A 24507-nucleotide genomic window follows, 5' to 3' on the forward strand; every position below is an offset into this window, starting at 1 on the left:
CATTTTTGCCAGCCCTGTCTTGGGTGTAAACAGCCAAGGTGGGGCGCCTGCTTGCTTGGAAGGGTTGGTTTGCTTTTCACACACTTCGAAGCTTCCCGTGCAGGCATCACTGAATAAATAGGGGATTTCGACATTCGGGTTGCAAGTGTAAAAAGCACTGCCTGCCGAGTTCAGCACATGCTGCTGGTTAACCTGATGGCGAAGCAGAGAGAGCTGGCTTCAGGCACTTTGACCTTCGGCAGACCAACTCAAGTGTCTGAAAACGTGACATGAATGCTGACAACATCAACATCGCCCTGTGGGAATCCCTGCAAAGAGCTAATAATAATCCAAAGCATTTAACCAGAGTGCATTTTAGGCTAGTGTGCTCTTTTATTTAATACTGAAGAAATTAAACATTGGATAGTGGCTGTTGCCATGGTGCCTGCAGAATATAACCCCTCTGGCATGTGTGCTAAATCAAAACAAACGCAGTTAAATTACCTTTTTTCCAAGATTCCGGCTGATTTCAAAATGGCAAGAAATCAAACATTTCTAAATTTCTGACTGGGTACATCCTCTTTAGGAAGCATTCAAAGTCAATACCACATGTTTCAGTCTTGTAAAGGTAACTTTTATTTGTAAGAATATGGTGCAGAGTGATTTCAATACATTGTTATGTTCTGAACAACTTGATTTGTCTTCCTTACCCAGCAAAAGCAAAAACTTTTGGTTTAATAAATGCAGCATTCAACTGTATGGATTTGTATACACATAAATAGCTTGCTGCTTTTTTGAGCAAGTCAACAACTGGAAGACAAACACTGTAATCTGTGTGTTTTCTTGGAAACAAGCCCATTGTACTCAGCGGGTCTTGCTCACTTCACAGGACTGCAGTTCAAGATGCAATTTAAATCTTATTTCCTATGGAACTTCTGAGCAAACATGCATGACTGTGCTGGAAAAATATTTTGTTCTTTTGCCTTGGGGAAAAAATACAAATCTATTTTAAATTAGAAATGTGCTCTAACAATCTCTTATATTGCTCTAAGGATCATTCATTTATAGCCCAAAGTCCCCCCCCCCCAATTGGTGATGCAGATAACCCTTTGTGGATTAATTCAGTTACAGATAGGTAGCCGTGTTGGTCTGCCATAGTCAAAACAAAAAAATTCCTTCCAGTAGCACCTTAAAGGCCAACCAAGTTAGTTCTTGGTATGAGCTTTCGTGTGCAAGCACACTTCTTCAGATACACACTGTATCTGAAGAAGTGTGCTTGCACACACTGAAGAAGTGTGCTTGCACACGAAAGCTCATACCAAGAACTAACTTGGTTGATCTTTAAGGTGCTACTGGAAGGATTTTTTTTGGATTAATTCAGTTCATGTACATCTGCCTGAGAAAATGCCAGAGGTGGTTTTAGGGTAGCGTGCCTGGTTTGGCCACATTGGGTGCCGCCCTGCAGGGGGCGCCACAACAATGCTGTAGAATCAAGCGCAAGTAGTGGGAGGGGGCACTGAATTTTAGTGTTGCCGCTGAAATCTGAGAGCCCAAAGTCCACTGCTGAATATGCTCACATGAAACACCACTTCTTTCTGACTAACTAACACAAGAATGTATATGGTAGGAAGGAAATCCTGGAAATAAATACCAACTTGAATCATTTTTATAATTTCAGAGTCAAGAGATCTCTCTCTTGACAGTACAGACAAAGCTAATACAAATAACATGGGAGCCAGCAGCGTCTGGAACTTTCAGCTGATGAATTCTAACCAAACTTAGACAAGATAGCAAGACAGGACAAAACTCCTCTGAAAAAGGAAGTGGGTGTGAGTCAAAAATAAGGCCACCCTCACAAAGATTCATTTCTTTGAACTTTCACCTAGGGTTCAGAATGAAGCCAACATGTTGGGTTACCTCAATCGTCTCTCAAATAGAGTTAGGATTTTTCACGCTTGCATGTTTAGCTTACCTGTCACACAAAAACTGATCAGAATCAAGCATCCACTTGTTTACAGAATGATACCAATTTATTCTCTAGCTGGAAGTCCCCTTAAAACTTCGGCTGAAACTCTGATCTGATAATTTTCTTGTTATTTTTACTGAAATTAGCTGAAGTACACTTTGCATAGACACTTTCTCTCTTTTTTAATAAAACTAAATAAAAAACAAATCATATATGTTGATGTCTAATCTACTAGTCTCCGAATCCAGATTTTTCACAGTGCCATCTGCATAGCAATTACTTGTGAGCTCAAACTCGAAAGACTATACTTCCCTTTTGGAGTACAAGACCATTCCATCTCTTCCAGCATCGATAACATAGCAAACTGTGCTTGAAAACTGTGGTACATAATTTGAGGGAGAATTTATGGCCAATAAACCTGAATCTTCACAAAAAGTCTATTTTGTTTCCTTAAACTGTTGAGCTACTGGCCCATTTTGTCCAGTATTTTAAATGGCAATGAGAAAGGACTCATCCATATCCCTATACATACCACAGTGGAGATTTCACAGGGTTGAAATAGCCAAATAACCTGAGGAAGATCTCCAACTGCAGAAAGAATTTACAAATTAACACCTCCAGACACACTTCTGCTGGGTATCAAAGCCCCTTCACACTACTCATCACTTGTTTTCAAAATGCTTTACAGCTGATAAACAATTGTAGCATTTCTGGGAGGTAGGCAGGTATCATATTCCCACTTTACATATAGAAAAGCAGAGGTTGCAGAAGCTGAACCAAAATTCAAGGAAAGCAGAGTGCATTTGTAAGAACACAGAAAGTTCTAATTTAATCACTTATACCAAGTCAGACCACTGGTCAGTATTATCTACACCATGGGTAGTCAACCTTCTGGACTACAGCTCCCATCACCCCTGATCATTACTCATGCTGTCTGGGGCTGATGGGAGCTATATTCCACAGCACCACAGCATCCTGGAGGACTACCCCTTTGTCTACCCTGACTGGTTTCAGTATTTTGAATATTGCCTTGAGATGCCAGGGACCAAAATGGTACCTTCTGCATACAACATTGGTCTACAACTGAGCTACTTCCCTTCCCTTCTTGGAATTACGGCCCTTCCCTTATTAGGAATTATTAGGAGTCCTCCTTCCCCTCAAAACCCACAACAGAATTTAATGGAAAGCCAGAAAAGTCACAGCACTACCTCTGACTGAGAAACAGCTGGGGGGGGGGGGCAAACACCATTTATGACACAGAACAAGTAATATTAAATTAGCTGTACGTCTTGGAAGTGAAGATCAGGCCATTGCAACCCATCCTGAGAGGCCAGCAGGTAACAAATTTGGCTTAATAAATAAAAATCCATACTATAGCAGCAACAGTCACATGGACAGAGAAATCAGTCCATTCAGGTCTCAAGTATTTATAAAACGTGTCCACCTCATTCGTGTGATTCTACTGCCACACCTACATGCGCATGTCTAATAGTGCGGCCGTGAAGTTTATAACCATCCAGAGTCACTAATGCCACAGTGCCTGGCTGCATTTCCTCTGCTGGCACATGACAGACTATTTCATGATCATAGGGGTCATATTTGCCACCGATGGGGTTCATTTTCTGCAGGCCATGCTTCACAAATATGCTTTGCAGTTTGGACTCTATGAGAGATAAGCCTTCGCATATCTTCTTGAGAGTCAGAGTTGGGTCATCGTGTTCTCCCCCTGTGGTACTCTCGGTGGTCTTCTCCAAGATATCTGCCACTTCTACCAGGTCTCTGCAGAAACTCTGGATGCCTATAGATACATAGATCAGAAAGGTGAGGATGACTGTTCAAAGGGCAGACACAATGCATTAGAGTCTCAGTCCTTATAACATTCTCTGTATAAAAGAACAATCAAGGTCCAGCAAATACTGACAATCAAACCTTTTTTTTTAAAAAAAAAAACCTGATAGATGTACTGCTGTTTTAATTAACGTTTGTGTTATTTGCTCATTGATTTTATTTGCAACATAAACCACCCTGAGATAAACATTTTGAAGGGTGGTATATAAATGCCTTAAATAAACAAATAAAGCAGAGCACATGGGGTGGTAGGTACAAGCTCTGCACAATACTAGCACCCTTTTTACTCACCAAATATCTTAGCATCCTCGACAAACTTCTGCGTCCTCCGCCTAACATTTTCAGAATCTGTCAGGGCTCTTTGGTACCGTTCCTGCACATAGTAAGAAGCAGAGTCAGACAAGAACATCACCCAAAGCAACAGGTCAATGAGCCATCTATAATGCTGCAAGCCTGGACCACGAGGGTTGAGGGCAGCTTTGCTTGACATACACAGCCTTCAGTTGCTGCTCTTAGATAAAACACATTGCCTGTGTGACTTCCTGCTGAAATGAATGGGCCGTATTGAAAAAGACCTAAAGATCTCCCCACCCCACTTCATTACCCTCTTCAACTAACAAACAATGGCAAGGAATAGCTACAGCAGATGTACATGCATGCATACTTATGCAGCAGAAAGAAAATGGGAAAATGTGAAAGCATGCCTTATTTTTTACATTTATTTCGCAAAATGTATATACAGCTTGACGGTAATAAAACCTTAAAGCAGTGTACAAAAAGACAAAAACCCTAAGATTATCAGTAAAAACACAGTTAAAAGCAACTACTTAAAACATTAAAAAATAATAACAACTAAAATCAGCAGAGAACCAGATGAAGCACACATATCAACACTCTGCTTGTCTGGATAGGCTTGTCTAAGCAAAAATGGTCTGCCGCCATTGCCCCCCCCCCCCCCCTTATGCTGAGCACAGGAAAAAGTCTAATGACAGTCTCTAGACACTGTTGCTCATGCTATCCGGAGAGTTTGCATGTAGACTTCCCCCTTGCTTACTGAATACTGATGGATTGTGAGTGCACAAACGCATCCCATCACAGTGAGCATTTAGTGGATGACAGGAAGGACAGGCACTGCTACACAGAACGGTGCTTTCGCCCTGTGTGGAAAACAACAGTTCGGAGTTGTTCCTTCTGCCTGGCCCCTCTTTAAAGAGCCCAGGCAGGCAGCAGTGATGGTCACTAGAGATGTCACCAGCTGGGTATCTGCTGTTCTGGAATGTTTTGACTATTATCCTAGCTCTATGTTTGGAAAAGTAACGGACACACAATAAATAGCCTGGTTATATTTATAAAATGCTTAAGAGTAAATTCAGTGCACATAACAATGACGGCTGCAGTGCTGTACACCAGGCCTAGTGTCAGCTCTCAGCCTGGTCAGGCAAATGCTGAGGCCTGCGCACCCTGGCAGGGCCCCCTGGAACTGACATCTTGCTGGTAGACCTTTGTCGTCATCCTCCCTTTTCTCTGCCAGCCGGAAGGGACCCAAACAAACAGACACTTGTTCTGATCTGCTTTCACCACCAGCTAGCCTGCCTGGAGGAGGAGGAGGCTGGGGAAGAGTGGCAGCAGGGGATGTTATCTAATTCTACTAATCTGATTTTTTGACTACTGCATGCTGTAGACTTTGGGACTGGGTATTTAAGACACACAAAAGCTGAAACCTAAAAAAAATGTGTTAGGGCAAACGGCCAAGTTAAGGACGATACATACTGTTAAGACACGGACTTGTTCTTCCAATTTGGTGGCTTTGAGCTCTAAACTGTTCTCGTTCAGGAGATGTCTAGGTTCATCAGGAGGGTCTTCTGGACCACAGTCATCGCCTGTGCTCCTCTGCTGTGCAGCAGTGCTGAAGGCAAAGGACAAGCCTCTGAAACAAGACAGTGACAAACAATGAGGAGAGAAGCAGGAACACTTTCAAAGGTGTCTGTTTAAAATAGTGATGTATCAGCTAGCTCCAGCCTTGCGTTTTCCCACCATCAAGACTTGGGTGGAGGCAGCAGTGGTCCAGGTCAAGGGAACACAGGCCTCAGTCATGTGCTATTGGGTGGGAATTTTTATTCACACCTTCTTCCAGCAGATAAAAGATTAATCTCTCTCCCAATCCTGTGAAGGAGAAAGACTGAAAAGCAACAGCCTTTTGCATATAGGTTGGAAAACTTGATCCGGGTGCCTTTGACTAGCGGAACAACTTGCTCCCTGCCCCACTTTTTAAAGCCACTTCTCTGTGACATTAAATGCTGGTTGGCAAGTAAGAAGAGAACTTATATTGTGCCCATCCCTTTAGCATTTACAGCATGTGTATGATTATGATTACAGAGGGAGCTTGGTGAACAAGCCATTTGCTACACTTTGTGTTCAACAGCATGGGAACCCAGGTCAGGTTTTTTGTATCAATGCTAGTTATAGCAAGAATGTTTTGCAGGACAAAGACTCTTTGAAATCACCTCATTCTGGGTGTTGGCAACATGCCACATATCATAGCCGACTGTGTACACTATTGTTCAGCTGATCTGAATGCACTCACCTGAAAAGTATCTGGGGCAGTTTTGCAGACATGCAAGCTGTTTTTTGCCCGTAAGGGAAAACTCAGAGCTGTGCTGTTGCTAATATGCAAACTGTAAAATCATAAAAAAGGGATCCAGCTGGGCTCCCATCAGCCCCAGCCAGCAAGGATTATGGGAGTTGGAGTAGAGTAGTGACTGAATGGCCGCAGGTCCCATGTTTCTATTATAAACAAAACTCTACTCTTTCCTCTTTAGGTGAACAGGGCTCAATGCTTTGCCAGCATTTTTAATATATTGCCAAGCTCTGAATGAATCTTGCTGCCCTAACGCTTGACTCTACTATCTGAAGTACATGTGAAAAGAGGACTGATGTCTACGTTTGGAGACGATTCAACAGTGCTGTGTTTTGGGGTGTTAACTACAAATTCTGATTTGATACAGAGGTACACAGTTGTGGGCAGCAGCATAAAATGTAGTGTTTGTGGCACAAAACAACACAAAATTTGGCATAGGTTTTGAGGGAATACCAGGTTTGGGGTTTATAGTGAATGCTGCTTGCAAAGAAGAACTGAAAGCATATGCTGCCATTGTTAAACTGTTTGCAGGGATTCCAGAAAGCAGGGAGGGATCTGTATTAGCACCCCTGACAGGTAGGTATACTCCACACCCAAAGAGAGTGGGGGCTGTGTTCCACCCACCCACACAGAAGTGATTCATGGAGCTGGATTTGGACAGGGGTGGGAAAAGGAAGTTTCACTTCTTGTTGAAGTGCTGAGTTGGGCAGCGAGTGTGTGACTCTGCTGCTTGAAATAAATAATCTCCAAACCCATGCTCTATTAATTTATTTTTTTTTAAAGAGCTGGGTAGTGTCTTTGCCTTTGAAAAGTGACACACACATTAGGGGGTCAAAAGGACCTACCTAGACAGCAGAATTGCAGCATTTGAGTGGCATATGCTTCCTGAGTGACATTTTCTCCTCTTAGCTGTGGGTGTACACAAACATTGCATAAGGAAGGAAGGAAACAGCTTCTGAAAGCACTTGCCTGAATGACAACAGATTTAGGAATGATGAACCATTCTCTTCAACTAGACAGTGGGTTCTGTTAACAAATCTCTCGTTAAGAAGGCCAAAACTCAGTGGACAGACCATTCGAATCAAAACCTTCCTTCGTCTTTCAGCCATAATCACTTCCAAGCTAGACTAGTTCTGTACCATCCTCTGCATTGGGCTGCCCATGAAGTCAGTCCAGAAGTAAGGTGACATCAGATGACATTACATGGACCCTTTACTAGCTCCAACGGTAAGCAATTTGCTCCTGGAGTAGGGCAGGTTAGCAGCAAGGTCAGGGATGTGTGGCTGCAGCAGGAGGTGAACTGCTTTGGCTCCACTGTAAGTGACAGTGGCAGCACTGTTAGACATAATCACTGTGCCAGCTGTTCCTGCTTCCCCCTACAAAGAACTGTTCAAGAACTCTATTCCACTTTATAAGCCTTTTTTTGGGGTCCCTCACTAATGGTTGTACAACAGATGAATGAGGCCTGCCCAGAAACATCAACAATATTTAGAATGCCCCCCCAAGGGAAGAGCACTGCCTGCTTTTTGGCAGACAGCGAAGAAGACCATTTTATTCCAACATGCTTTCTCAACATTGTGCTATTAGTTAGGATGAACGTCTGCTGCTACTGTTTCAAAAAGACCAGATCAACGTATTAGTGGGTTATAGGGTTTTTTAAATATTGTTCATTTGCATTTCAGTGATGCTTGATAAATTCTCTTTGTTGTAACCTGCCTCACTGAACACTCCCATAGAAAGAATGGTGCAATAGGGAAATAAAAACACCACACAGGAAACTATAAAATTGTACTGAGAACCAAGTTACTAACAAAATCAGATACACTGATGACACAGCTGATGACAGTATTTGAACAGGACACAGATCTCTCACATGCTGGTTATTCATGCCTGGAGGTACTGCTCTACAAAGTTCTGCACAAACTACAAAGTTTAGCTATGGAATTTACTATGAGATCACTTCCTTATATGGAGTAGCTAACAAACCAAGCATCAACTATAGATATGAAATCCTCATGCTACTCAGATTGCATCTTACTCTTGAGTCAGTGAAGTCCAGCATCTTCCGCCCACTCCACACCCCCTTATCCCCGCTGCAAACTATGACCTTCTTTGAAAATGTCTAACCCATGTCTTCATCCAAGGGATTCCAAGGCAACATACATAGACATTCCAAACTTCTATACAATATTAAAACAAACAATAAAAATTAAAGCATTAATAAAATATTCAAAATGCAGGTACCAGTCTGCCAATATAATTGCCAGACAGCCAGACTCCAGGACCTTTAAAAGAGGACTACAAGGCAAACAAGCCAGTTGCTTAGGGTCAAAAGGAAAAAGTCTAATGATTTTTTTCGTGTGGCATCCTGGAAATATCTAGTCCAGTGGTTCCCAAACCTTTACCCCCACAGATCACTTGAAAATTGCTGAGGGGCTTGGAGACCCACTTTACACTTCCTCCACCTGTTATAGCAATTGTAACATGCTAGGTGCTGTATGACTTATTACTGTATTTTCACAGACAAGCTGCAGACCACCTGAATGAAGTGGTTCGCAGGCCACAGTTTGAGAACCCCTGGCATCTCCTGTTTGAAACAGAACGCTGAACTAAATCAACCTTTGGCCCGACCCCACAGGGCTTTCTTAGAGTTTCTCAGTATCTCTCTTATCAGCTGCACAGAAAGGAAACTCCACCAGGATGCCTTCATTCTCCCTTCACTGGAGGAGAAAAAAGAGAGACACAGAGAAAAAGGCACAAAATTGGGTGCAATCCTCAGAGACGCACTGATCTAAAGATACTACATAAAAAGCACCGCGAGAGCCCATTTTGAGTGCCTGGGGGCAGTGGCACCTTCTGGGTGCTAACACACCTCCAGGCGAGAAAAAATCACCTCCAGGGAGGGAATCTGGGAGAGACATCGCAAATTCCCAAGAGCTGCATGAAGGGGGCGGCAAAAAGAGGAGAGGATCTAAAGCCCTGGTTCCCAACGAGGGGCAATTTGATTTTTAAGGGGGGAAATTCGAGAACGAGTTGTTAACAGTTAATGGCATTTTGGGCTTCCTCCACGTTCATCTTTTGAACAATCAGAATTATATGTCACAAGTGGAGTGGCATCAGGATTTTAGAGATGCTTAGGTGGGGCATGGCCAAAAAAAGGTTGGGAACCACTGATCTAAAGCAAAATGCAGCAGAACTTCCCCAGCCCCGCCAAAAAAGAGCGCCGCCCCGGGAAAACTACATGGCAGAGGTGGCTACACACAGGTAGGTCCCCCGCTATAAATCTTTGGGGGGTGGATGCCTTAATATCCCCCCAAAGGCGAGGTGCAAGTGGGGGAAGAGCCAGAAAAAGGAGAGGATCCATGAGTCCTCGGCAGCCTGCGCAGGGGCTCGCCATTGCCCGCCACCCACGGGGGAAAGAGGGCGACGGCTCGACTGAGGAAGGAGAAGGATTGGAAAGGAGCCCATTTCAGCCAGCCCCCCACCCGCCCCCCGTACCTGTCGTAGCGCAAGTGATGGTGGCTAAACTGGAGCAGGGGGCTGAAGCAGCGCCCCGCCGCACGCGCCGACCTGCCTGCTGCTGCCATAGCTGCCCCGCCGATGGACGAAGCGTGGCCGACACTGGACCGCCAGGCGCCGACGGTGGGAGGAGACAAGGGCGGCGGCGGCGACTACAACTCCCGTCAGGCACCGCGGCCTCCCGCTCCCGCCCGCCCTCCTTGCAGCGAAAAGGGCCCCGCCTTTCACAATCATACAGTTGGGAGGGATGCGGAGGGTCATCTAGCCCAGCCCTCTGCCATGCAGGAATCTTGCCCACGGAACCAGTGAGTGAGAGGAGTTGCCGGGGTCACGCCTGTATGAGAAGGGCGCTTGGCTGTTGCATCTCCACGCGCAAGGCGCCTTCTCTGCTGTAACAAGCCGTTTGGCATCTCCCAGCCTGGAGATTTATTTATTTCTGTGCCTGTGTATCCAGTGAGCTACCAGAAAACGAACACGGGAAACCTGCATCCCCTCAGTATCGGCTGAAAGCAACTCACACTCTGTCAACATTGTTTCAAATCTAGTTAAGCATTTTCTAATTCTCCAGGCTGCAATTCTTTATATTTTATATATTTTTAAAAACTTTTATTTGCAAATTAGCAAAAGGAAACAATTTACTTAACCAAATTTACATGCTGCTTAGACCTTAAACTTTTTTTAAAAAAAGAAGCACTGGCAGCTGACATTAACATGAATATTCTGTTACTCTTCACTCAGATGTGTAGATTAATCTAGGCTGTTCAAATGGGAATTGAAACTAGAGTGATGTAGAAAGGGCTGCAAGATCTTCACAGACCACTGAGTACTAGATGGCGGGTCTTTGTCCTTCCAGTCTTGAAGCATAAGTCTCTCAAACATCATGAGGGCTTGCAGAATTTGTCCTCAGTCCCCCACACCATATAAGTATCAAGGATTTATCCAAGGCATGGTTAATATGACCAATAATTTCTGACCAGAAAGAAAGCATCATTCACAAATGCCCACATTATATGCCTCACAGAAGTGTTTTCTGCGTTACATCAGCAACATCTGAATTAGCCAGTTCCTTCCTACAAAGGATCTGTGGAGTCCAATATACTGGGGGCAGTGTGGGGGAATTGTTTACTCAGTCTAAATTTAAAATCTAAAGAAAGACTATATATAAACACTAAAGCAATTTTTCATTGATTGAGCTGACGAGAACACACTTGATTATTCCATTCATCTTTAAGATCCTGGACATTCACTTTATAACATAAAAAATCCATTTATTTCCTCCAGCACTATAGGAGATGCAGAGTCACTCAGAGCTAATGATCCAAAATAGACTCTAAAACTGCTGTAGTTGACAATGCAATACTGCCATTTAACACTACCAATATTTAGACTACAAAACTGAAAACAGCAAAAATCCCCCATCTGGTCTTGTTAAGTGATCTAATGTGTAGATCACACTAGAACCCACTTCTTCCATAAGAAGTCTGCCTCTCCGTTTTCAAATCTTTATGACCCCATAATGTTACCTTGACTATATGGATCAAAATGTAACTGAGAGGACATTATATGAGAACTCTTGCTAGCCACTGTAATTACAGGTGGACATGGTCCTTTCTTGAGATTCTGGAACTGGGATAAAGCCTTATTGAATGCAGGGAGACATATATATACATGCATGAAATCATTCTGTTGAACTCAAATACAGAAGTAACATATTTTTCTTTCTAAGATATTAAATATATTAGATAACATTTGAACTCATAAAAATATTACTACTAAGATTTAGGTAACATTTAACAGGTCAACATCAAGCTTAAATCTATTACTAACAAGAATCACACGCAGTATACCTGTGAAACTCCAGATAAGCACAGTCAGAAGAGATTTTTGGAGTTATTTGAACAAGAAGAAAAGGCAACTAAGGCTATGTACACATTAACAACCTAAAACACAGCAAGGTAGTTTCCACTTGCTGCCTTTCAAGTTGCATTGTTATGTTGTGAGAGGTCTTCACGTGATTTGTTTTCCTGTGCATGCAATTCCCCCCCCCCAAAAAAAACCCTCCATTTCAGTGAAGCTGTCATCTGTGCATGTGTGATGGCTGTCTCCCATGGCTCATGTTTCAAAATCAGAGAGAAGCTGGCTTGAGGGAAAGCACACCAAAAAGCATCACTTTTCAAGAAACTACAGTGGGACCTCAGGTTACAAACGCTTCGGGTTACGAACAATTCGGGTTACAAACTCTGGACGGAAATTGCATGCCAGTGGCGTGGCAGCAGCAGGAGGCCCCATTAGCGAAAGCGCACCTCAGATTAAGAACGGTTTCAGGTTAAGAATGGACCTCCGGAACGAATTAAGTTCGTAACCCGAGGTAGCACTGTACAGGATACAGGTGGCTAATGTGGCAAATGGCAGGTATACTCTGCTTCCAACACCAGCAATGGGAGAACACGGGAGCCTGAAAAAAATAATGCAGTGTGTACACAGCTTACATTGCAATCTTTAGGACTTCTGTCCTGATTTAGTCACTTTCCTACTCTTTCCTCACCCCTGTCATTTACCCCCCCACATGACCTAATCCAGTTTCAACCCACAATCTCCTCCTACATACCATCTTAAAGTGTCTACAACATCAAGCCGGTCCCCTCGCCCTGCCCTGCTTCTGTCTTTTTAGGTATCCAAAATAATGAGGACTTTGGGAGAACTGGAAAACTTGCTCACTATTTTGTAACATTTTGGGTGGCCCTAACTTTACAGAATTGCCTTTAGACAGCTTGGGAGTCAAATAACTCCATGCCCTCCAACATTTCTCCAATGAAAATAGGGACATCCTAAGGAAAAGTGGGACGCGGGTGGCGCTGTGGGTTAAACCACAGAGCCTAGGTCTTGTCAATCAGAAGGTTGTCGAATCCCCGCGACGGGGTGAGCTCCTGTTGCTTGGTCCCTGGTCCTGCCAACGTAGCAGTTTGAAAGCACGTCAAAGTGCAAGTAGATAAATAGGTACCACTCCAGTGGGAAGGTAAATGGTGTTTCCATGCGCTGCTCTGTTTCGCCAGAAGCGGCTTAGTCATGCTGGCCACATGACCCAGAAGCTGTACGCCGGCTCCCTAGCCAATAAAGCAAGATGAGCGCTGCAACCCCAGAGTCGGCCACGGCGGGGCCTAATGGTCAGGGGTCCCTTTACCTTTACCTTTAAGGAAAAGTGGGACATTCTGGGATCAAATCAGAAGCCGGGATGCCTTCTCTAAATCAGGGAGACCTCTGGAAAATAGGGACTCTTGGAGGGTCTGGCATTATACTTGGTTCCTTGCTCTGTTGAAATCAATATGCTTATGATTAAGGGTTAGGCTTCCCATACAGATGGTATAGTTTCTACTTTGTCTATTCTAGTTACAGATAATATCATCCCCCTGTAAACCAGAAAAGGTCATGATTCTGTCTTAAGCTTGCGCCATTTTGGAAGCATCAAGCTGGAGCCAAAGTTGTTGTGAAGTATTACAGCCACTCTCCTACCAAAACCTAGGAGATAGATAATACATGCATATACATTTCTACGTGAACCATAAGTAACACGCATGTTGCTGCAACTTCTATGTTTACAACCCAAAACTGCCTTGAAATTTAGAAGAAAAAACGAACACATACAGCTCTGTACAAAGATCATATTTTATTGGGGGGGGGGACAGCAGAGGGAGGGGATCCAGATCTTAAAGTGCAGACAAATCTTAAATAGTAAAAATGTATGCCACAATATGCACCCACAAAGAGATAAGCATCCTACCCATCTCCCCCTATAAAAGAAAAGTAGGTCGCTACAGCTTCTGGTCTGTTGGAATGACACAGCAAAGAGGATCACTGCGTTTGCTGTAGGGTTCACCTTGGGGCCTCTTCTGAAGGTCTCAAGTTTTAGATTTTGTATTCCATGAATGAAGCAGGCCTGAAACTGGCCAGAGACCTTATACACATGAACGCAGCTGGGCTCCCCACACTGCAGAAACAAGACCCACCCAAAACACTCTCCCACCCATCCCACCCGTGATCGGAGAGAAAGATTTTTAGAAATGGCAGCATAATGTCTGTTATTTAGTGCGTGCACATACTGTCTTCTAGTGGCTGATTCGCAGAAAGGGAAAAGTCTTCAGCCACTGTTCTGCTGACCAGAGACAGCACCCTTAAAGAAATAAAATAGCCCTGCAACAGGGATTATTATTTTTTGCAGAAGCCATTTCTCTAGCCACATCAATCCATTTATTCACTCTCCTTTCTCACTTGCAAGTGCGAGTCTAGCTCTGCTGTGCAGCAAAGGCGGGGGAGTGGGCAAATGGATCTGTTACAACACTTGGGCACTTTTAGAGTCTGTCGGGCGGGGGGGGCAGGCGATATTACTCCTTGCCGTCCTGAAGCTATTGATCTTCTCCAACACATTTTAAAAGCTTAAATGACAGCCTGGGAGAGACTACAGAAGTTGACAGGAGTGCTCCGGCACAGGTCAATATGAAAAGCCCTGAGATTTAAATTCAACCACCACGTGGACAATGTCTTCTCCCTGTTCGGCCCTTGCCTCTGGGCCTAAGTCAACCAGCCTTGATCTGGTTTGGCAGAGAGCAGGACAGGGAAGCAGGCTGACAGTGTCAAGGGCTGCAAAGAGCATCTTTCGACAGAATCAATTGCAAGGCACTTCTGTGTGTCATGCCTCGTTTCCTTGTGGTGAGGAACGCTCACCTGGTTTCCAACACAAGAGAGGAGCTGCAGCAAGAAAGGTGAAGAAGTGACTTGCCCAAGGTCTTTGGCTGACATGAATGAGTGAGGATCTCCGAACCATATCATCATCATCTCTCCCCACCAGACCAAAGTATCTACGTTCCAATTTTTTAATGGCTCTTCGCTAATTTCATTAACCAAGAGCAAAATCTAGACAGCTGGCATGCCAGATCTATTTGAGGTGCTCCTCACAGGCCACTCAAAGAGGAGAATTCTGAGGACACACTTAAAAAACCCAACATCCTTGAAAGGATTTCCCTTACCCACCCTGCTTCCCAAACTCCCCCTTCCCTCCCCTTTCACCCACATCAGTTTTGTTTGGTAATCCTTCATTTGCAGGAGGGTGGGTGCTCTCCCTGCTGAAGAACCAAGTCCCCCAGCATCCTTCTGCAGTTTCCTTGAGGGATGAGAGGCTCTTGCACTGCTCTAGCCTGTCCCAAATGTGTCCCAATGCTCAAGAGGGGTTCTTCCCGGAGATGGAGGCCCTTTTATGATTTCTTCATTTCCCATTCCTAGAAAGAGGGAGAAATAGCGGAGCTGATGAGTCCTGGGTTGCAAAGGAGATATGAAGGCTAGAAAGAGACTGCTGAGCCCTGGTTCCAAAGTGGGGTTCTGGAGGTTTGGGGCCCGGTTCCAATGAGTCTTGTGGTTTGCCATTAATTGCAGGATTTAACTTTTACAAATCGCTGGAGCAGACCAGGAGAGGGGAAGATCTGGATCAGGACTGCAGCAGGGTTAGGATTCCCCCCACCAAGGCCCCCATCCAGATCAGGCCTCTGTGCTGGGAAATTGTGAAAGGAAGATTCTACGCTTAAGGGCAACTGCAGTTTACACTCTGTAGTACACACTAACATATGATATATATGCCACAACACCCTTGTCAAAGAATTTAGGTTCCACTAGGATCAGCCTGGGGGCCACAATCCCTTCTGGGCAGCCTACTGGGGGCGGCATGCTGGTGGTGGGCCAGGCCAGAGACAAAAATGGACAGAGCAGTGCACGCGAATTTTACCTTTGCACAGTAAATTGCTTTGTTTCTACACACGTTCAAACATGCCTCTTCACCTTCCAGAGGCATTATCAGAGTTTGGAGACACATCCCAGCCAAGGAAAAACACCCAAGATCGATGAGGAGCAAGGCTTATGAGAGGTGTAGCCTGTGCAAAGCAGGTGTGGCCTGGGAAGGGCAGTGGCATAGCGTGGGGGGTGCAGGGGGGGGCTGGCCGCACTGGGCGCAACACCTGGGGGTTAGGGTTAGGGGGCGCAAATCCACGGGTTAGGGGGCGCAAATCCACGGGTTAGGGGGCGCAAATTACTTGCCTTGCCCCGGGTGCTGACAACCCATGCTACGCCACTGGGGAAGGGTCTCAAGGGCCAGATAAAGAGGGCTGCATTTGGCCCCCAGGCCTGATGTTCCCAACCCCTGTGTGAGTCTTGAAGATATTGGGAGAGGCAATGAAGAGGGAGTATAATGCTGGCGCCCAGCTAGGGGAGCAGAGCAGAGCCGGCTGTACCTTGGCCTTCTGCAGCACATTCCCCTTGTGGGCAGGAAGGAGGGAGGGGCTTCGCTTCCTCATTTCCGCTGCGCAGTTAACCGGGACCAAGTGCTCAGGTTGGCTTCCACTTGACTGGGGCACAGGCTCCTGCAAAGAAACGTAACAAGAAGTTGTTCTTGAGAAGTTGTTCAGAGACTCAAGCAGGGGGAGATACTAGAGAAACCAGGTTCTACTGCTAAAATGTATTTTGGGCGGCATTAATGGCCTCTGTGAAAGAGAAAACAGGGGTGGAAAGCTAAGTAGGATGGGTTGCCTTCTCTCACACCAATCTACCTGTCGATGAAGACAATCTTTAGAGGCCCTTGTGGAGCTGGCCCCTGTCTTCTGAGGTTCGGTGGAAAGCAAGCAAGGAAGAGGAGGCACTTTTCAGCTGTTGGATTTCTTTTTACACAAGACTTACTGTTAACCAGGCCCAGCCGTCATGGTGCCCCCTCCAGATGTTGTTGGACTGCAAGTTCCATCATCCCTAACCCTGGTCCATGCTGCTAGAACTGATTTGCAGTCCAGTATCATCACGAAAACACCACACTGGCTACCCCTGCTGTGAACGGATTGCCCTTTGCTCTGCTGTTCCACTTGTTTCCCCATTGTGTATTATCATTCTGGCAGTCATCCTGGGAGGAGTGATAAATGCATGCCTTAAATAAGTACGCTTTGTATCCTCTTTCTCTGGGGCTGGGAGCAAGGCTGAGGGGGTTGGGCTAGATGACCCTCAGGGTCCCTTTCAACTCTACAATTCTATGATCCCCTGGGCACCCCTATCAAGGTTAGGTTCAGCAATTACTGAGAAGGGTAGGGCAAGCTCCTTTGCATTCAGAGGATCCTTGGTTCAATCCCTGACATCTCCAAGTAAGACAGGGAGACATCCCTTTCTGAAACCCCAGACAGCCCCCAATAGTCCTACAACTCCCATGATCCCTAGCTAGCAGGACCGGTGGTCAGGGAAGGTGGGAATTGTAGTCTCAAAACATCTGGGGGGCCGAGGTTGAGGAAGCCTGCTATAGACAATACATAACTAGGCAGACTGGTGGTCTGACTCAGCAGAAGCCACCTTCCTGTGTTCCAATAATCCTGGCTCCCTGGGCTTCTGTGTGTGCCCATTTTTGTTCTACGCTTATGTGGGAAACTATCATCGACTGAAGCAGCCCTAACCGTCCAAGGCAGAAAGAGGAAGCAGCTGTCACCTCCTCACCTTGTTTTCAGCTTTGCTGGTCACAGTCAGCCCCAGAGCCGGCCCTCCTGCCAGAGACTGCTTCAGCCTGTCTTTCACCTCCGTGAGCTTGAGCTCAAGGTCCACGCGCCTGGCCTCGTTGGCTTTGCAGTGATCCTCCAGGGCCGCAACACGATGCTCCAGCTCTTTCAGGTCTTTCCCTGTTTAACAGACACATGGGAGCAAGGTCAGCCTGTGGCCACAGGCTTGGAGAAGGGACACATGTCAGGGAGCTTAGAGAAAGTGGGAGGGTGGGCAAAGGCGAAGGGAATTTCACCCCCGCCCAATCCCACCTCCGAGGAGACATGTGGGAAACAGGAACTGGGTCAACGTTCTCAGAAGCTGACGCCTCTTTCTTAACATGTCCACGAGAGGCAAGGCAGCTCACGTTCTTCACATTATCTGCAACGCATCAAAAGCAGTAAGGACGAAAAGACCTGGATTCTGCCAGCTTCCAGGCAATTAGCTGTGCAATTTCCATTACAAGAATTATTCTTCCAGTAGATGGCGCGCCTGGGCTTTCCTCTGCGGAAGGAGCCTGCAACTGTTTCTGTGGCTAATTTGAAGCTATTGCTAAGCTGCCAGTGCTGAGAGGGGAAAAATGGGTTTCATAAGTACCCGATATTAGAGATATATCCAGCACAGGACACGTCAGGGCTGAGAAGTAAGATGCAAAACTACACAGCAGGTTTGATGTTGCTATTGAGGCAAATACAGTGGTAGGTACCTCAGGTTACATACACTTCAGGTTACATATGCTTCAGGTTACAGACTCCGCTAACCCAGAAATAGTACCTTGGGTTAAGAACTTTGCTTCAGGATGAGAATAGAAATCATGCTGCTGTGGCGGCACGACGGCAGCAGGAGGCCCCATTAGCTAAAGTGGTGCTTCAGGTTAAGAACAGTTTCAGGTTAAGTATGGACCTCTGGAACGAATTAAGTACCTAACCCAAGGTACCACTGTATTTTGCAACAAATGCCTCCTATGTTGGCCTTCTTTATCAGCAGCCATCCTCTTTCATCAGGAATAACAGAGACCTCCTTTGGTACCTAACTGCAAGGAGTCCTAGGATAAAGGGGCAGGTGCTTTAGCCAAGGCCACTGTGGGCTCAGCGTTCTACTGGCCCAACACATTTTGCAGTCTGAGGAGGAGGACGACGACAAGAGGGTGCGTCCCCACCTGCAAATTCACTAAACAGAAGTTGGCAAAATTTTCAAATATCAACAAAGTGGAAGCGTACAAAAATAAACATTTTCCATCTTTGGGTTTCATTCATTTCAAAAAATAAAATTTTATTTTACAGTTTATTGTTGTTTATATTTTGAAATAGATATACATGGGGGCACTAAAATATTTTAAGTGCTTAGGGTCTCTAAAGGACTTAATCCGGCCCAATATACTGGACTGTATGTGGGAGGTAAATGCAGCTCAGGAGAGAGGTTTCTGTGCAAAATGGCCAGGGGTGAGGAGTTTGGAGGAGGAGTTTGGATTTGATATCCCGCTTTATCACTACCCGAAGGAGTCTCAAAGCGGCCAACATTCTCCTTTTCCTTCCTCCCCCACAACAAGCACTCTGTGAGGTGAGAGGGGCTGAGAGACTTCAAAGAAGTGTGACTGGCCCAAGGTCACCCAGCAGCTGCATGTGGAGGAGCGGAGACACGAACCCGGTTCACCAGATTACGAGACTACCGCTCTTAACCACTACACCACACTGGCTCTCTCACACTGGCTCACTTGCTTCTCCAGCAGGGCCATATACCTGAGCTTCCCTTCATAGCCTCTCGGAGCTCCCGCTTTTCCTTCCGCAGGCCCATCAGTTCATTCCGGATAGAAGCTTTCTCTTTCTCCAGTTTGTCCTTCTCAGTCAGGAACCTCCTGGCATCTTCCTCAGCACGGTTCTTGCCGTACTTGTAGTTATTGGCATCTGCAAGGGGAAGGGGATGAGTTAAGAGAAACAGCCCTCTGTTAGGCACCTGAGATGAGAGGGTTTTTTGTTTAGCTCTGCCTTGACAGCAGATAATTTTAAATGCAAGCTCAGGGCTGAACAAGCTCAAAGATGCACAACACCAGACTGTGGTCTGAAATGAAACTGAACCAACAGTCAAGAACCAAGACATCTGCTTTCCCAACACAGCCTCTGCAGTGCTGCCCAGAGATTGCTGATTATTAATATTGCTGGCACAGGAGAAGTGGCTTATGGGAGCACAAGCGCACATCCAATTATGAACGGGAGCTGCTAAGACTTCCAGCAAAGCTTGGCATTCTTGTAAAATTGATTTAAACTGTATTGATACAGTTACAATTTATAGCCACTGGAGAGCTGCCTGTGCAAAACAAAATAATTAAGTGGAACATGGTGTTCTTGTAGCTCAAACTTCAGAGGGAGCTAATAATAATAATAATAATAATAATAATAATAATAATAATAATTTGGTCCCTGCCCATCTGATTGCCCCAGCCACTCTTGGCGGCTTCCAACAGAATACACAAAAATACAACAGAACACCACACATCAAAAGCTTCCCCAGATGTCTACGGGAGGCCATATAATTATTTATCCCTTTGTCATCTGATGATAGGACATTCCACATGGCAAGTGCCACTACCGAGAAGGCCCTCTGCCTGGTTCTTTATAACCTCACTTTTCATACAGGAATCTAAGATGGATTCAGCTCAATGTTCCTGGAGCATCATAGGAGAGTCTAAAAAGAAACTTGGGATTCTCTAACAAGGTCAAGGAACCTTTTGCAGCCAATGGGCCATGTTCCCTTTTGGATAACCTTCAAGGGGGGTGGGGGCGGGCAGAAGCAAAGTGGGTAGAACAACAAATGTGGATGTTGTCTTTGTACATCAGGTTAATTTTTACACATACACACAAACACCTTTTTCTATCCTTCATGCAGGAAAACAAGAATCACTATAAGAATTCAAGGTCATACTCCAGCTGTGCAAAAAACACTCACAAAAGGTGCAATGCAGAGCCAGTGAAGGATGTGGCCTGAGGAGAGGCCTGGGGGGGGGGTGAGAGAGAGAGAGAGAGAGAGAGAGAGAGAGAGAGAGAGAGAGAGAGGCCTGGAGTACTGCATTTGGCTTCCTGGGCCAGAGGTTCCCCAACCCTGCTCTGTGCAGAGAACAGTTTTCACAGAAGGAAGGAGACCCATCTCTGCAATCATAAACATGTGTATTCAGAAGCAGTAGCTACAAATGGGAAACACTGCCAGTACAGTCGTACCTTGGTTCTCGAACGCCTTGGTACTCATACGTTTTGGCTCCTGAACGCCAGAAGCCCAGAAGCAAGTTTTTAAACTGTTCTTTGGAACCCGAATGTCTGACATGGCTTCCGCATGAGTGCAGGGAACTCCTGCAGCCAATCAGAAGCAGCGCCTTGGTTTTCGAATGGTTTTGGGAGTTGAACTGACTTCCAGAATGGATTACGTTCGAGAACCAAGGTCTGACTGTACACCAAATTTTCTATTGAGACCTCCCCCTTCTCAATAAGAAATGTGGGCAGGTTAGGACTTAGAAGCTGCCGTTTACTGAGTCAGGCCATTGGGTCCATCTAAGTCTGTATTGTCTAGTGTGACAGCAGCTCTCCATGGTTTCAGACAAGGATTTATTTTCCCTCCAACCCAACTTGGAGAGGTAAAGGATCCAACTACAGCTGTGCTCAAAAGCCAGCAATTCTATTTCCCTTAGGTTTGGCTGTTTTGGGTTGTCAGAACGGCATGTCAAAACAGGGGCCTGGACTCCCAAGAGGTACAAAAAGCTGATGAAATGTTTTATCAGTGTGAAGCAGTTTCCCTCGCCCATTTGGCTGGTAGTTCTTGCAAGGCTATTAGCAGCCTCTGAGCAGCATTGGGAAAGACCAGCAGGGTGTGCATGTGTGTGTAACACAGTGCTGATCGTACATGTTCAGGGCCATTGCTATCTGGTAAAGCTCCGATCAGTTCCTGTTAACAACAATTTTGACCTGCAAAGGGGAATGGGGTGGAGATCACAGAATCAGTTTTGACGCAGCTCCAAAAGGAGAAGCACTCATTTTGACTGAGCTTGAGACCTACTGCATTCAAAGCACAGGTCCTGCCAACAAACAGAGGCTCTTCCTCTGTCAGCCATGTTCTCCCCATTTCAGGCCTGAACCTCAGCTAAGAGAGAAGCTGCAAAGGCAAATAGTACTGTGCATTAAACCCATCCAGACTTTGGCCCAGCCTGCAAATTAGCAATCCTTGTCCAAATAATGAGAAAGCAAAAACTGAGACAGAAGTGGAGCCATCAAGCAGCAATTGAGTGTTGTATAAGCTTACACCACTGGAAATGGCTCCTTAGGGATTGTCAGCTTGGAGTCTTTCCCCTCCCCATTCCAACCGGCTGATAAGAGAGCCACCCTAAGCATCCCACATCAGGATCCAAACCTACTTGACGCATGGCGCTTGACTTTCACTTGTGGATCCACACGGCGTGATTTCTCGCTGCAAGAGGAGCCGTGGCGCTTCACCTGGGACCCCGACGGCCGCCCTGACTTTTCCAGCTGCACACGGAAAAGCACAAAGAAGCCATCATTTCAGATGGTGTCAAGGAGACCAACAATGAGGGCCAACATCAAAGGAAGGGTATTTCTAGGATTAAGGTGAAACAACATTTTTGCTCTTGGATGCTGTGTGTTGTTCATATTTATAGTATTGGAATGTGGGGTTTTTGGGGTATGTTGTTATATTATTAATATGTTATTAAGAAATTGTTATTGTCATTGTATTGCTATGCTATGAAATTGTAGCTATGCTATGTTTTTGCTACGTTATGAGGAAATAGTTTTTGTAGTGTTTGTTTGAAATGCATCCCTATGTCTTTGTTTTTAAGCCACTTTGAGCATTTCTTTTTGTGGAAAAGTAGCGTACAAATAAAATTGAATGAATTAATGATGGGTGTGAGCAAGAAGTCCAGTTTCTTCCCGTGCAGCATAGCTGCTTGAGAAAGAGGCTAATTCAAGTGCCTCTGCTTGGGCAAAACTGTTTGTCAGTCGCCAAGCACTTGGAAGCACCCGCAGGCAGGGAGAAGAGTGCTGTTAGGGAAAGGAAGCAGGGGAGAGAAGAGGGTTATGGCATTTCTGCTTTTCTTTTCTCAAATACCTCCACCTTCTCATAGGGGACTTCATCGTATAATACACGGGAAGCATCTGTTTGGTTCTCAAGGGAGGAGCTGGCCCACCTGAAGAGGCAGAGAAACAGACAAAACATGCTCTACATCTCTAGTACTGATTGCAAAATCTGACAGTCTTTACCAGCAAGAACGATTGAGCTCTTCCTGCCACCCTCTGCACTCACAAAATGAATCCAAACACAGGCCCTCCTATGTTGGGTTGGTAGATGCTATTGCATCATAAAGTACTGCCAAGCCCTGTATTTGGGGCAACACAGGAGTGGAGATACCTTCCACATATCATATTGGGTCCACACCTGAAAAATGTTGTTGGATATGTGGAACACATATACTATACTAAACCAAATCAAGTCAAAAGGTTAAGTATGTATCTAAGAAGTTAAGCGTGACTGCAGTTATCCAGGAAACAAGATTGCCTGAGATGCTTGCCAAATATACACTCCCTGATAAATCTGGATATGCCGTTGCATGGTGTGTGAAATGTCCCTTGGTGCTATGGAGATAACAGCATAGAAATCGAGAATGTTTGCTCCATATCAATCTTTTAAACTCACAGCTTGGATATTTAAAATTCTCTGCTCCATACGTAAGAGTGTTTCAATATGGGCTCATCTTTTCTTTATACACAAAAGGGCCATTTAAGCCTGAGGCGCAGAGTGTGAGGTTTTCTATGCTTCCTGTCTTGGAAAGTGGAACTAGCGCTTGCACCACATTCACACCCATGATATAAACCAGGAAACACGAACGCAGGCTTGCTTGTTTCAGCCTCACATTCACAGTAGCCTAAATGGCTTACTCTATTCTGTCCTTTCAGGTATGATTTTAGCAGGTTGTCATCTTGATTTGGATCATGGTTTAGAGCAGGGGTTGGCAAAGTTTTCTGTGGGTTGATGGGGGTCCCCAAGCAGGTGGCGGGGGTTCATGGGCTGGTTAAACGACCCCCATGGGCTGCTTGTGGCCCATGGGCCTTAGGTTTCTGACCCCTGGTTTAGAGACACCCAAAAATCTGTCTTGGCAGATTTGTTGCTGGCATAGGTGGTCTTAACAGAAACTTTTATCCTCAGAGGCTCTGTTGGGGGCAGGGAGAACATCAGGCAGGCACTCTTGCCTGCAGACGGGGACAAGGTGGTTTCCACACCTGGCTGCGTCACGGAGCGCTAGTGGAAGAAATGCTTACATGTAAGAGTGTCTCACAGCATTGATGATGTTGGCGATTTTCTCCACATCCACATAGTCATAATGCAAGGCTTCTGGGGCTGTCTGGGAGCCAGTTTCAACCAGCAGGAGCCCAAGCCAGCGCCCCAGGTCTTCATAGCTGCTCGCCTGAGGAGTAAGACAATAGTTTAAAGTGAAAGGAAGCACACATTGCTCTGGGCAACAGCCAAGGCAACACTCTTCCCACAAGGAAACATGGTCAAGGACATATCTTTCCAGAGCGCATTGTTCCTTTACACCACGTGCCCCATTTTCCAAATTTACAGCTGTGCTGTTCACCATAGGGATATTTGCAAGGCATCCTGTGTGTGCAAGGCTCACACTGCTATGTAAGTGAAAGGTCTCTAAAGAAGCTGGGGAGGACACGAATTCTGAATATATTGTGTGTATTATTGGAACTCTGATGTTGGGAAAGATGGAGGGCACAAGGAGAAGGGGACGACAAGAGGATGAGATGGTTGGACAGTGTTATAGAAGCGACCAACGTGAATTTGACCAAACTCTGGAAGGCAGTGGAAGACAGGAGTGCCTGGCGTGCTCTGGTCCATGGGGTCACAAAGAGTTGGACACGACTAATCGACTTAACAACAAATTATTGGGAAGGGCCACAGCTCAGCCACAGAGCATTTGCTCTTCATGCAAAAGGCCCTTGGTCTAACC

The 24507-nt window shown here is 45.5% G+C and overlaps 2 protein-coding genes across 2 annotated transcripts in view; both read right to left on the bottom strand.

Moving 5' to 3' along the window:
• Window positions 1–1627: 1627 nt before the first annotated feature.
• GRPEL2 (GrpE like 2, mitochondrial) lies at window positions 1628–10087 on the bottom strand. Its single transcript, XM_083489599.1, has 4 exons — window positions 9930–10087; window positions 5564–5720; window positions 4085–4166; window positions 1628–3743 (listed from the first exon to the last, which is right to left on the bottom strand). Exons 1-4 carry the CDS (start codon window positions 10016–10018, stop codon window positions 3391–3393), a joined length of 681 nt encoding a protein of 226 aa, XP_083345725.1. The 5' UTR covers window positions 10019–10087; the 3' UTR covers window positions 1628–3390.
• Window positions 10088–13595: 3508 nt separating this feature from the next.
• AFAP1L1 (actin filament associated protein 1 like 1) overlaps window positions 13596–24507 on the bottom strand; it is a 69162-nt gene continuing 58250 nt past the window's right edge. The window contains exons 13-19 of the mRNA XM_083481947.1: window positions 23810–23955; window positions 22602–22680; window positions 21892–22003; window positions 19235–19399; window positions 17457–17635; window positions 16223–16351; window positions 13596–15220 (exon numbers count right to left, since the gene is read on the bottom strand). Of these exons, the coding sequence (XP_083338073.1) occupies window positions 15197–15220; window positions 16223–16351; window positions 17457–17635; window positions 19235–19399; window positions 21892–22003; window positions 22602–22680; window positions 23810–23955 (834 nt within the window). The 3' untranslated portion in view covers window positions 13596–15196. The remainder of the gene's footprint in view (window positions 15221–16222; window positions 16352–17456; window positions 17636–19234; window positions 19400–21891; window positions 22004–22601; window positions 22681–23809; window positions 23956–24507) is intronic.

Source organism: Podarcis liolepis, assembly GCF_965112155.1.
Source record: "Podarcis liolepis genome assembly, chromosome: 2".
Classification (NCBI taxonomy): domain Eukaryota; kingdom Metazoa; phylum Chordata; class Lepidosauria; order Squamata; family Lacertidae; genus Podarcis; species Podarcis liolepis.

What these genes read in the sequence shown, in the direction of transcription:
- GRPEL2 (XM_083489599.1), bottom strand. Translation starts at nt 10,018, where the DNA reads ATGGCAGCAGCAGGCAGGTCGGCGCGTGCGGCGGGGCGCTGCTTCAGC. An exon ending in CATCACTTGCGCTACGACAG is followed by an intron (nt 5,721 to 9,929) that starts GTACGGGGGGCG and finishes GTCTTGTTTCAG; the next exon opens with AGGCTTGTCCTTTGCCTTCA. An exon ending in AACAAGTCCGTGTCTTAACA is followed by an intron (nt 4,167 to 5,563) that starts GTATGTATCGTC and finishes TACTATGTGCAG; the next exon opens with GAACGGTACCAAAGAGCCCT.